General features: G+C 49.8%; 1 protein-coding gene across 4 annotated transcripts in view; it reads left to right on the forward strand.

The window, feature by feature from the left end:
• Positions 1 to 13,507, forward strand: part of SORL1 (sortilin related receptor 1) — a 172,299-nt gene that overhangs the window by 88,468 nt on the left and 70,324 nt on the right. For all 4 annotated transcript variants that reach the window (XM_023239202.2, XM_023239203.2, XM_023239204.2 and 1 more), the window contains 5 exons: positions 849 to 1,035; positions 5,446 to 5,574; positions 6,054 to 6,139; positions 10,425 to 10,597; positions 11,671 to 11,802. In XM_023239202.2, the coding sequence (XP_023094970.1) occupies positions 849 to 1,035; positions 5,446 to 5,574; positions 6,054 to 6,139; positions 10,425 to 10,597; positions 11,671 to 11,802 (707 nt within the window). The remainder of the gene's footprint in view (positions 1 to 848; positions 1,036 to 5,445; positions 5,575 to 6,053; positions 6,140 to 10,424; positions 10,598 to 11,670; positions 11,803 to 13,507) is intronic.

Consider the following 13,507-nt stretch of genomic DNA (forward strand, 5'->3'; position numbering starts at 1 on the left):
AATTAAAACTTGTGTCTGTCACCCTGTTTATATCATTCCCCATCGACTAGATTACAAGGGTCTTAGAAAGAAGAACGTGTCTTGTGCATTCTGTATTTTCCGCCCACTGAACAGGCGGGGAGAGCCTTGCGGCCAGGGATTAATAAGTAGTTGCTGATTTGAATGGCATTGAGTTGACGGCTGTTCATCAGTTTCAGGCAGCATGCAATCTGACACATCTATAAAAAAGACGCAGAGTACCAGTATAAACGTAGGTATACTTTGGAATTCCCATAGAAGCCACTCTGCTTAAATTCCAAGTGAGTACGGGTGGATGGAGTGACCGTCCAGGTTGTCTTACCATTTCTCAGCCCCTCCTTCCGTGAATCTTCCACGAACTTTCTTCCAAGCAGTGACAGCGGACTCTGTTGCTCTCGGGCCATTCCTTCCAGGTGTGCCCACCCTACCCCCCCAGAAAGGCAGGAGACAACACCCCTGGGTGACACCATCTACCAACGATTCGGTGTAACTCCCTGGGGGATAGGCACCTCTGATACCCATTTCTAGAAGGCACTGCAGAATCTGCTAAAATATTTCAGAAGTTTAGAGGGTGCCAAAGGTGGCTTGCTTCTTCCCAGATTTCTCAGACGAACGTCTGTGTTTCAGGCGGTACCGTTTTCATTTGCCTGGGTGCCTTCTGGCATCAGAGCAAGGTGATCAGAGGCTTGGGACAGTTCCCGAGGTCTGCGTGCCCGCTGAGAATCACCGGGATGAGCGGGACGTGGGTGGCGGGGCTGAGGGGCGGGGAGGACAGGAAGGCCCATGTGGGTGTCCCTCGGACGCTTCATGCCGCGTTTCCTTTTCCTCAGGGGTTCCCTGCACGGAGAATGACTACAAGCTGTGGTCACCGTCTGATGAGCGGGGCAACGAGTGTTTGCTGGGACACAAGACTGTGTTCAAACGGAGGACTCCCCACGCGACGTGCTTTAACGGAGAGGACTTTGACCGGCCCGTGGTCGTGTCCAACTGCTCCTGCACCCGAGAGGACTATGAATGGTGGGTTCTTCCTGGATGCCTGGGGACTGGGTTGTGTCTTCCTCAGCAGTGTTACATACAGACTAGGGCATGGTCCCTTCCCCTGAGGGAAAGAAGGCAATCATAGGAAATATATATTTCCTTTTTTTTTTAAATTTTTTTGGGGGGGCGCCTGAATGGCTCAGTCGGTTGAGTGTCCGACTTTGACTCAGGTCATGATCTTGCAGTTCGTGGGTTCAAGCCCCGCGTCTGGCTCTGTTCTGTGCTGACAGCTCAGAGCCTGGAGCCTGCTTCAGATTCTATGTCTCCCTCCCTCTCTGCCCCTCCCACTCACACTCTGTCTCTCTCTCTCAAAAATAAAGATTAAAAAAAAAATTTTTTTTTAATGTTTATTTTTGAGAGAGAGAGAGAGAGAGAGAGAGAGAGAGACAGAGTGTGAGCAGGGGAGGGGCAGAGAGAGAGAGGAAGACACAGAATCCGAAGCAGGCTCCAGGCTCTGAGTTGTCAGCACAGAGCCCGATGCAGCGCTCGAACCGACGAATGGTGAGATCATGACCTGAGCCGACGTTGGACGCTTAACTGAATGAACCACCCAGGCACCCCAGATATAAAGATTTCTTAAGAATTTTTGATGTGCCAAAGAATGGTGCTAGGCACTTTTTATATAGGTTATTCCATTTAATTCTTATAGCTACGAAATGTGGGAGAGGATTTACAGCCTAGGGAAGCTGCCATAGTTTATTTAGGAATGGATCACTCTGGGATTTATTTCTAGGAGGGCGGCTTCCAAAGGGAACACACTGAAGGTTCCTGTGTAAGAAACTCCTTTTCCTTAGAAGCCCTATCCTGTAGGGAGTGTGCTTCTTTTCTTTTTTTTTTTTAATTTTTAATTTTTAATTTAATTTTTTTTTTCAACGTTTATTTATTTTTGGGACAGAGAGAGACAGAGCATGAATGGGGGAGGGGCAGAGAGAGAGGGAGACACGGAATCGGAGACAGACTCCAGGCTCTGAGCCATCAGCCCAGAGCCCGACGCGGGGCTCGAACTCACGGACCGCGAGATCGTGACCTGGCTGAAGTCGGACGCTTAACCGACTGTGCCACCCAGGCGCCCCTTTAATTTTTTTTTTAACGTTTATTTATTTTTGAGACAGAGAGAGACAGAGCATGAATGGGGGAGGGGCAGAGAGAGAGGGAGACACAGAATCTGAAGCAGGCTCCAGGCTCCGAGCTGTCAGCACAGAGCCCGACACGGGGCTCGAACTCACAGACCGTGAGATCATGACCTGAGCTGAAGTCAGACGCCTAACCGACTGAGCCACCCAGGTGCCCCTGGGAGTGTGCTTCTTTATCTGCAGTGAGGGGATGTCAGTGCATCTATATTTGTATATTCATCAGTCCTGGAGCAATGTACCCAAGGCAGGGCTGAGAATGGTGACAGCGGAAGAAATGACAGGCCCACAGATAACTGTGGCCAGGGAGGGAAAGCCGCACGTACCTTGGAGGAGGAAGGGGTGCTTTTATTGTGATTGTTGGCAGGAAGGAGGAGACTGATTTGGGGCTTGGAAATCAGGAAGTTCCTGGAGGAGGCACTGTTAGAGACGAAAACGCCTGGATTTGTGGATGGGAGCATTCTGAGAAGATGTGGCAGCACTGGGGAGGCGGAGGGGTGGTGGGGAGGTCATTGGTGGTTTGGTTTGGAGGCCTTGTCGGTATGAAGTGGGGTCAGTGAGGGGAACTGAGGCTGGTAGGTAAGGGTAGAGACAGGGGTGTGGACCTTATTCTGTAAGCAGCAGAGGGTCTTTGAAGGCTTTTGAGGAGAGTCGCTGATCAGAGCTTAGCTTTGGAAGATGATTCTAGCAGTAAAACACATAGGGTCTGGGAGCCCGTAGGCAGTCCCTGGTGCCTGGTAATCCGGCATGAAATCACCCCAGGCTGGGCGGGGCTGTCAGTAGAGAGCGTGGGTATGGAACTAAGCACATCACTCACTTCTCAGCCACTGCCATTCTCAGAACAGCTAAAGTGTGCTTTAGGAAGCCACACTTATCTCGATGAAAGCCAGAAGCCTCTGATACGTTCTAGCCTGAGGTTGGAACAGGGACATGGGGTAAATGCCGTAGGCTTTGCGAGCCCTGCGGTCCATGATGGTGGCTTGGCGGCTGTTTGTGGGAGCACAGAAGCAGCCGTGGGTGGATGGTCATGCCTGTGGTCCCAGAAAGCTCTGTTTACAAGAACAGCTAACCAGATCTGGCCAACTCCTGCCCTAGACCCATGCTTCTGAAACTCGAGCGTGCGTATGAATCACCTGGGATCTTGTTAAAATGCCAGTTCTGACTCCAGTTCAGGGGCTCTGTAGCTGGTGCCCTGCTCTGGGTGATCTGAGCTCGCTAATCTGCCAGCCCATCCTTTGAACAGCCGGGTTTTAGACCGTACAGGACGCGCATTCTCTTTGAAAGCCGTGTGGTTCTGAGATAACGGCATAGAGCCTTGCAGTGTAAAACCACAGAGCTGTTTGACGTTCCCAGGGTTGTCCGTTCGGTGCCCCTTTGCTACCTTGTGTTCTCTCTTAGATGCCCCCCAATTGTAAATTCTAATCTGAGAGCTTTTGCTGGCCTGAGGTCCCCTGACTGTAGAGGCCCTAATCATGGAAAAGTTTATAAGGCTCTCTCTCTTCTCTCTTTTATCCTAACTACTTCAAGACAAAAGGAAGTAATAAACATGTAAGAAACCCTAACAACTCTCCTTTGTTTTTGGTTTTTTTTCTTAAAGACCCCTGCCGTGCTTTTTCTCTAAAATCTGCTCCCTTTCTACCAAAACCACGACAGAGGCTGTTATGCCTTCTTGGTAAACTGGCTTAGCTCCCACTGGTCTCCCACGCCCATCCCAGCTGACTCGTGGAAACCCACCAGGGGCTGAGGGTTCAGTTTCGACAGGGAAAACCACCTGTCTTGCCTCTCACAGAGTTGGGCTTTCGGCCAGATGAGATCGTGAGGATGATGACCCATGAAAATGATAAAGGATGCATTGATTTCAAGGCCTCTGATCGTGTATCTGCTAGAAAGGAGCTGGCTGGACTGTGTGGCTCCTGGAAACGTGTGGGGGCCTTGGACCGAGGCAGTGAGGACGGGATGGTCTGAGGGAGGACTGTAGGAGGGGAAATGAGAATGAGTGAGCTTACGGTTTCCGTGCGTTAGTTCAGCTGCCAAGTGACAGCTACATGTGAAAGTCTGGTTGCTTCTGACGGTCCTTTCTGACCTCTCTGGGAAGCCCAGCCACTGGCCCATATGTTCCTTGATTGCAGAGTTAGTTTCTTTCAGAAGCTGGGCTTAACCCTCCCAACGTATGTTCACGGCCTATTAGGCCGTGACCTACAGATTGCAGAAGCCTAAGAACAGGTGCTTTGCCATTGGAGGCAAGTAAATAATTAGGTAATGCTCCACTTAGCCCCCAAAAAGATCGTATGCAGCCGTTCGGTAAAAATGACCTGATTTAATGAATGAGACGTGTTCCACACAGTAATAAAACTCTTCCCTTCTGAAAAATTCCTACAAATTGCTAAATGTCGATTGTGGCGTAAGGAACCCACAAACCACTCAGCCCGTACCTGTTAACACTTCTCGTGGAGAAAGTGTTTAATAAGTAATTCATTGGTCTGAATAGAGTAAAGGAAGCCTTTCGAGTAGAGCATGTCAACGTGGAGAATCTCTTTGAATTCGAATTTCGGTTTTGGGCCGGGCTTTGGGACGTATATAGTGTAACTGCCTCCTCTTGGGGTTGTTCACTGCGGTAAAGGGCAGAGTCAGGACTAGACCTGGTGTCCCTGGTTCCTACTCCAGCTCCTCCCACCCACCCCCTGCCCCCGAGCTGAGTATTTTGGCAGAGATGTGGCCCCCAAATTGTGGAAGGTCTCGTGGGCCAAAGTGTTGTGTCCTAAAGTACAGGATGAGACACCCACGGTGATTTTAGGTAGTGCATGGACATGATCTTAAATAACATTGAATCATTCATTTAAAAAAGGTGATTCTTTTAAATTTCCTTTCTAATGCTTGTCAGCATGTCAAGGAGAAAGGATCACTGAGTGCTGGTAACTCTTTAACATTTGCTGGTCCCTCTTAACAAAGAGAGGGCAGACCCAGGGCCTTTGGGTGGGGAGCTAGATCCAGCTAAAAAAAAAGTAATATTATTTTGTTTCTGGTGTAATGATTTGTATTGCCTTTGTTTTTGGCATATGATCGCGGTTTGCCAGTCGTGGTTCAGATACAAAGTTTCTATTGAACGTGTGTTAGCATAAAAAAGGGAGTGTTCTTCAAAGGGACATGTTTAGTAACACAGTAAGTCGGTAGGCGGTATGGGAGAAGTCACAAGAGTTGGTATTGACATGCCCCAAGTACACAAGCCATTGGCCCTAACAAACCCCGATTACCTTTGCAGTGACTTTGGCTTCAAGATGAGTGAAGATCTGGCATTAGAGGTCTGTGTTCCGGATCCTGAGTTTTCTGGGAAGTCATACTCCCCTCCTGTGCCTTGTCCTGTGGGTTCTACATACAGGAGAACAAGAGGGTACGTACCCCAACGTGCTGGGGACACGTCTGCACCGGGTTTGAGAGAGCAGAGAAAGCCACCTGGGCTCCTTTCGTACTCCCACTGCTTGGATTCCTAGCGGGTCTCAGGTAGCTTGGGCAATATTTAGAATTAGGATGTTTACAAACGCTTCTACCCTCTGTGAGAAAAAAAATGCAAACCCGTAAGCTTCTTTGTAGCTCTAGCTATATGTTAAGTCATAAACTTCAGCAAGGACACATCGTCATAGGACTTCGTGGAAGGGATACATGTACCCTTGCCCGGGACAGTCTTCCCTGTTATCTGGGCTTCCCGGTGTAATTATAAGCAGAACCAATTGAGAATGATGAAACATCCTTCTCGTTCTATAGGGAAATGAAGAGATGGATGTGGATAGGAAATAGGTTTCCAGGTATGAAGACTTAATGGCTATTCTTGGATGTGTCTGACCTCTTGCTCTTGGGGCGGGGGGGTGACAGCTATCGGAAGATTTCTGGGGACACTTGTAGTGGAGGAGACGTTGAAACACGGCTGGAAGGAGAACTGGTCCCGTGTCCCTTGGCAGGTAAGAGGTGGTTTCTTGCCTTTGAGTTCTTGAGACGTCACTGTAGTGTCCTTATGATCTCACACTGGTCCAGTCTTGTGGCCCTTCTAACTCAGTGGTGGAAAAACATAGAAATTACAAGCATCACAGACCTCCCCTTTTCCTCTAACCTTGGTATCCAAACCAAATTTATTTATAGCCTTATGCTTGCATAGGAATAGAGAGTAGTTTTTTGAGGGAAATCCCTTTTGGTCATTGAAAAATGTTTATTCGGCGTCTCTTGTGTCCTAGGCATGGCGAGGGTCTTGTGTGTGTTCCTTGGTCTGTTTGTCAGAGTTGGAACGTAAAGAAACTATGCCTCTTTGGGAAGTAGCGAAGCGGTCTATCTTAATTTTTATGATGATAATTATAACGAATACTTGAATGGAGTTTCACACATTTAATGTACTTTTCCTTGTGTTGCCATTTTAACCCTTATCACCACCCAATGAAGCAGATACTATCATGAGCTCCGCTTCTATTTTTTTTTTTTTTTTTTTTTTTAACGAAGAAGCATGTTCAGAGGAGAGGATGAATCGACCTGTTTGAGGTCACGCATCTGGTAAGGGACAAAGTTCAAATTCAGACTCTTAAGCCCCATGCCCTTCCTTGGACATCGCCCCAGTGGCAGATGAGTGTCATTCGCATTATTTTAGGTGACCATTGTGCATGCTCATTGGGAAAGCGTTCTTTGGAGCGAGTGTTTGCGCTGTAAGGGGACAGTGTGGTCCAAACGTGCGTTAAGTTGACTGGTCCAAACGTGCGTTGACTGAGCAGTAATGGCACAGGTATTTGCAACCCAGGCAGGAAACGATGATCCCCTTGCAAAGAGTTCACCTCCTGGCCTCTCTTTTCTTCCCTCCTATTTCCAGTTCTTGTTCTTGCAGAACTTCCTTATTCCCTGTGAGCCCTTCCTCCTGCTCTTACCTCTCGGTGAAGGTGGATGGTTGGGGCTGCTTGGACCCGTGGTGGTGGTGGTGGTGGTGGTGGTGGGGGTGGGGTCTGATGGAACAGCCATCGGCACCCCGCTGAATCACGAGAAGCGCATGGCCCTCCGCGGACGGGGCAGAGCGCCCCCCTCCATTGCTCACCGCTTGCCAGCGTTTGCCCCGGTGTTTTTCATGCTAAGCTCATTAGTCCCTTAATTTAATCTTCCATCATTACCAGAGTCATTAACATCCCTCGCTGTGGAGACTTCAAAAGAACACGGCTTCAGCAGATTCCTGTAAACGAGCAGATAATATTCAAATATGCTCCTCACGAGAGCTGTTACTGATGAGGGTTTGGGTTAGTAGGGTTGGAGTGGTTGCTCTCAAGGGCTGGAGTGCATACTTTCATAATAAACGTTTCTGAAGGTACTTCTGTGAGGGACAAAACAGTGTGTGGAAAACCATCTGAACTGGTAAGAGAGCTGTTTTCTTTGCTGAGAGGAGAAAATAGAACAGGGACCCAAGTAGAAAAAAAGCACGTTTGTAGTGTAGACCACCTCCCAAATGTAAAAAAAAAGAAAAGACAAAGAAAAAGAAAAAAGACGCATGACACAGAAGGCAGGGGCATACCAGGAAAGGAAAGGATGGTCTCCTAGGGCTGATGGGAACCACAGCATCTTTGTAAAGATTGAGGTAATCTGGGCATCGGGGCATCATTTTTTTTTTTAATGTTTATTTTTGAGAGAAAAAGAGACAGAGCATGAACGGGGAAGGGGCAGAGAGAGAAGGAGACAGAATCTGATAGAGGCTCCAGGCTCTGAGCTGTCAGCACAGAGCCCCACGTGGGGGCTTGAACCCACAAGCCATTAGATCATGACCCGAGCTGAAGTCGGACACTCAACTGACTGAGCCACCCAGGCACCCCTGGGCACCCTTTTTAAAAATGAAGTCGTCTTCCTTCCTTTGTGATGACTGTAATAACACAGATGTCTAGGCTCTTCCCAGGCTGGGATCGGTCAAGAATTCTGTTCCTTTCCTAAGCACTGAACACCAGAAATGGGAAATGTTCCTCTGTCCCTAATCCTAAGCCAAGTCTTTCTGGACTCAGGCTCTGCTATAAAGGCATCGGGTGGTTAGAAGGAAAACCAAAGCCCCAGCATGGGGTTTGCAGATGTTGGAGATGCGGGGTGGAAAGCTTGCTGCTGTGAACGTGTCCTCCACGACCCCCTGTGGCAGCTGCGACGAGAGTCCTTGACTTCCCTGTCACGTACGGGCTTGGCAGTTTTCGTCTAAACGGCCCCCTTCACTGGGAATTACAGTGGGAAGCTTCCCTTGAGAACCAGAAGAGATTAGTTACCCCGTGGTGGCGGCTTAGATATTTTTGAAGTAAAATGAGCCCAAAGGAAAAGTAGGCAAACTTAACCTTTATTAAAAATTGCATGTAGGGGCGCCTGGGTGGCGCAGTCGGTTAAGCGTCCGACTTCAGCCAGGTCACGATCTCGCGGTCCGGGAGTTCGAGCCCCGCGTCCGGCTCTGGGCTGATGGCTCGGAGCCTGGAGCCTGTTTCCAATTCTGTGTCTCCCTCTCTCTCTGCCCCTCCCCCGTTCATGCTCTGTCTCTCTCTGTCCCAAAAATAAATAAACGTTAAAAAAAAAATTTTTTTGTCCCAAAAAATAAATAAAAAACGTTGAAAAAAAAAAATTAAAAAAAAAAAAAAAAGGGGGCGCCTGGGTGGCGCAGTCGGTTAAGCGTCCGACTTCAGCCAGGTCACGATCTCACGGTCCGGGAGTTCGAGCCCCGCGTCCGGCTCTGGGCTGATGGCTCGGAGCCTGGAGCCTGTTTCCGATTCTGTGTCTCCCTCTCTCTCTGCCCCTCCCCCGTTCATGCTCTGTCTCTCTCTGTCCCAAAAAATAAATAAAAAACGTTGAAAAAAAAAAAATTAAAAATTGCATGTAGGGGCACCTGGGTGTTAAGTGTCCAACTCTTGATTTCGGCTCAGGTCACGATCTCACGGTTCATGAGACCGAGCCCCACGCTGGGCTCTGTGCTGACAGTGTGGAGCCGGCTTGGGACGCTCTCTCTCCCTCTCTCTCTGCCTCACCTGCTTGCGTGCTGTCTCTCGAAATAAATAATCTTAAAAAAAAAATTGTAGGTAGATTTTTGGGGGGGGGTGCATTATCTATCTTCTAGCTGGGAAGCAGGCAGCTGGTCCACGTGAACTCACTGAATGAAGGGAAAAAGAGAGAGCGAAAAACGGTCACCCTGCAGGCCTGCGGCAGAGAGATTCTTGGTCCCACACACAGCATACCGTCCAAATGGACACGTTAGACGTGGACGGGGCTGTGCTGCTCGTGTCCATCGCTGTGGGAAAATCTGAATATTTTCTAGGCCGTTCCCTAAGTAGAAGAGAGAGAATGCCAGCTCCTCCAGTGACTGGTTGTCTGACATTAAGTAAGTCATCTCAAACACTCTGGGCCTCTATTTCTGTGTCTTCAAAAAACGACCACGTGAGCATCTCCATTGTAAGAGGCAGCATTGTGTAGTGGGTAAAATGTAGGTCCTGGAGCCAGACTGCTCAAGTTCAAGCCGTGGCTCTTCTACTTCCGAGTTGGGTGACCTTGAGTGCGTCAACCTCTCTGCTGTCGGTTTTCTCATGTATAAAATCGAGCTAACAGTCATGCTTCCATCAGGCAGTTGTTACGCCCACGAAACAAACGCCGGAAGGTGGTATATACACTGTGTAAGTATTTAAGTAGAGATAGAATCTTCGGGAATGATCGCGTGGTGAGACGTTTCGTTAAGTATTCGAGAACAAATGTAGTCTTACTGTTTTGGAAACACACTAGGTTGATATAATTGCCCTGTGTCATCGTGAATAACGTTGGATGGGTGAGCAAACAGATTAGCTACGAGTCTCCGTGACGAGGGGTCTCCAGTCAGCATGATTCCGGTGCCGTGTGATACAGTCCTGTGACGAGGGAGAGCATGCCGCGTGGGGTCATCATGTTCTCATGTGCAACTTGAAAGACTTCTAGGTCGAGCTCAGAAGCGTGGATGTTGGAGCATGCCTACTGGGGCACCCAGATAAAAAAGAGCAAATGTAACGAGGGACACGGTTTGCAGACAAGACAACGGATCTATAGGGGTTGAAGTAGCTTGTCCCAAGTGGAAAGGTGATTCTGCTTTCCACATCTCGATTCCCGTGCTTTGCCACTAGATCCACGCCACGGGCCCGTGGCTCTGAGGCTTAGGCATGAGAAGAGAACAGGGGAGGCATGCCAAGACCTCCTCAGCACCCCCCAGGCCCACCCTCTCTGTTGCTTTGTGTGTCTGTGCAGAGGAGAATGAGTTCATCCTGTACGCCATGCGGAAGTCTATCCACCGCTATGACCTGGCCTCAGGAGCCACGGAGCAGCTGCCTCTCACTGGCTTGCGGGCCGCAGTGGCCCTGGACTTTGACTATGAGCAGAACTGCTTGTATTGGTCTGACCTGGCCTTGGACATCATCCAGGTGCGTCAACCCTTCGGTCTGCTCGAGGGGGCTACGCCTCGTGATCGCCCAGTCCCGATAAGCCTCTTTCCAAATGGCCCACTTCTAATTCCCAACAGGTATCAGAAATGGGTATTAGAGGTTTTACGTGGTAACTCATTTCAGGGCTGGCTGATGAGAATTTTCAGTCTTCTCTTTGAGCATTTTCTCCCCCTGCCTACTTCTGTCCTTGTAGGAAGGACAGAGGGAGCCCAAGTCGGCAGTCTGGCTTATAAGGGAAGCCTCACTTTTCCTGCTGGGAAGATTTTAGGACTAGCAGCATAGGATTATTAGTCACTATCGCACCAGCTGCCTCTTAAGCGTCCTTCTGCCGAAGCCATGACCCGGTAATACTTGACTTCTCTGCAGTCCACGTAATTATCCACTTAAGCTATTCCGAACACAGTCAAGAACTGGGAAGTGAGCTCTAAAGATCCCCACACAGGCCAGATAGATAGCCATCTACACTCAAACCCATGCATTTTAAAGGAGAGCTATTTGATCTTTATTCATTGCCCACTTAATCCTTTTTAGAAAAGCAATTCCAACAAGCTTTCTCGGGTCTTCCAACCCAATTTTACTGTGCCCAGGTTTTGAGGAGGGTGGAGATGGGGGGTGGGGGATGGGCATTGGGAGGGACTGGTGGGTGGAGCTATCCCAAGGGAGGAGAGCCTCTGAAAACTAACCCAAGAACTCAGAGATAACAGCAGTCTGGCTTCATGTATTTTAAAAGCAAACAAAATCCTGCTTCTCAGTAATTTCCGACCTCATTATTGTGATACGGCATCGTTCAGTAACCAGTGTTCGTAACGCTAATGCAGAGTCATACAGATGATTACGTTGTGTTTAGGTGTTCTGCTGAAAACAGGAAGCGGTGACATGTTCTAGAACACTTTGACCGGAAACCGGCTTCGCTCACGTGGAAAGTTGACTCATCTAAAACCTCGCATCCCTTGCCAGCCGAGCCAGTTGAGGAAACGGTTACCATCGGGGGGACCGAGCTGGCGCGGGGTCGTCTGCGCGTTTCACAGCCTTTGTCCTTTTTCTCTCTTCAGCGCCTCTGTCTGAATGGGAGTACAGGGCAAGAGGTGATCATCAACTCCGGCCTGGAGACCGTAGAGGCCTTGGCTTTTGAACCCCTCAGCCAGTTATTGTACTGGGTGGATTCTGGCTTTAAAAAGATTGAGGTACGTGTGTCCCGTGCTGTCCGTAATTAAGTGAGCAGGGGGTGCACCTGGGCCTGGAGTCACGTTTGACACCGAGGTGGCAGCTAGTGTGTCCCACCCACTTCTCTGGAGATTCTTCGAGAATTCCAGAGAATGGGCCAGCGGAGCCTCTGGAAAGGGAAGGAAAGGGGGAAGGTTCAGCATTCTTGCCCTTTGCCATGAAGGGCCCGTGTGAGAACAGGATGCCTGGACCCACCTGACCGAGATTTCACGAAGGTGCCCTGAATGGTTCTGTTTTGGCTAACGGCAGCATGTGGGAGTAACCATAATGATAATCATAATAACGCCACAGCATGATTATCGTGCCGTAGTATCACTGCTCTAGTATGACTGTTGTCGACCAGAGTCATAAAGACAACGTCACGATCATGATCACCATCGTTATTATTAAAGGCAATGAGGACTCCCTGGGTGCCAAGCCCCACTGGAACCACTTTGCATGAATTATGTGATACACTTCCCACAACAACCCTGTTAACATTGGGTACTTTTTTTTTTTAATGTTTTATTTATATTTGAGACAGAGAGAGAGAGAGAGAGAGACAGAGCATGAGTGGGGGAGGGGCAGAGAGACGGAGACAGAACCTGAAGCAGGCTCCAGGCTCCGGGCCGTGAGCTGTCAGCACAGCGCCCGATGCGGCCTCGAACTCACGAGCAGCGAGGTCATGACGTGAGCTGAAGTCGGACGCTTAACCGACTGAGCCACGCAGGCGTCCCAACAGCTGGTACTCTTATTATCCCATTTTTACCTGTCTGTGCCTTAGCTACCTAAGGCAACGCGAGGGTCAGGAATGGCCTCGACAGCACCAAAGTCATGGTCTCATAGGCACGCTCACCTCCTGGACGTCACGGCTGCGGCCCATCGTCCCCAGCCCTCTTTGTACTGCCGATGTGGCAGCATGGCACGCGGGTGGCACAGGAAGTGCAGTAGAGGCAGGGAGGCTCAGAGAGTCGGGAGAAGTTGCCAGACGAGACCCGCCAAGTCGAGAGCCAGACCTGGGTTCGGTCTTTATTCTGGAAGCTGAGTGACTCAGGCGAGTTTCTTACCCACCGAAGCTTCGGGTGCCTCGTCTGCGATACGAAGGTTCATTTATCCACTCAGTGGGTGGACGGGTGCTTTTTCCTCACGTGCTTATGTGCCAGGTATGGTTTGAGGTGGTGGAGAGACAGCAGTAGGCGAGACACAGGTTCCTGTTGTGATCGAGATTAGATTCTCGTGGAGGCGGCGAACTAATGAAGAAAGAAGTCTGTCAGTTCCGTCAGCGATGCGTCCTCCAGAGAATGTCCGGGGGGTGGGGGGCAGTGTGATCGTGTGACTGCACAGTCAGGCGGCATGCCACGAGGTGGGCAGGAAGGCCTTGAGGATGTGACATCTGAGCGGAGCCCTGAGGACGGGGTGATTAGCGTCCACCCCACAGCGCGGCTGGGGGAAGTGAACAAGAAGGCGCCCAGTGCCTTGGACGTACTGAGTAGTGCGTCTGCCTTGCCCTTCCTCTCCTTTCTTTAATATGTGTGGTCAGCGCTTTGCCAGGTGCTGGAAGGATGCAGTAAAGCGTAAGCCCCCACACAGCATACAACTCAGGTCCCGTCTGTGCAGAATGGTGAGGGGAGTCACCGACAGGAAGTGCGGATGCTTGTTGCTCGAGGCAGGTCAGAGGCGTTAAGC

The sequence above is a fragment of the Felis catus genome, chromosome D1 (genome assembly GCF_018350175.1).
Source record: "Felis catus isolate Fca126 chromosome D1, F.catus_Fca126_mat1.0, whole genome shotgun sequence".
In the NCBI taxonomy this organism is placed as follows: Eukaryota; Metazoa; Chordata; class Mammalia; order Carnivora; family Felidae; genus Felis; species Felis catus.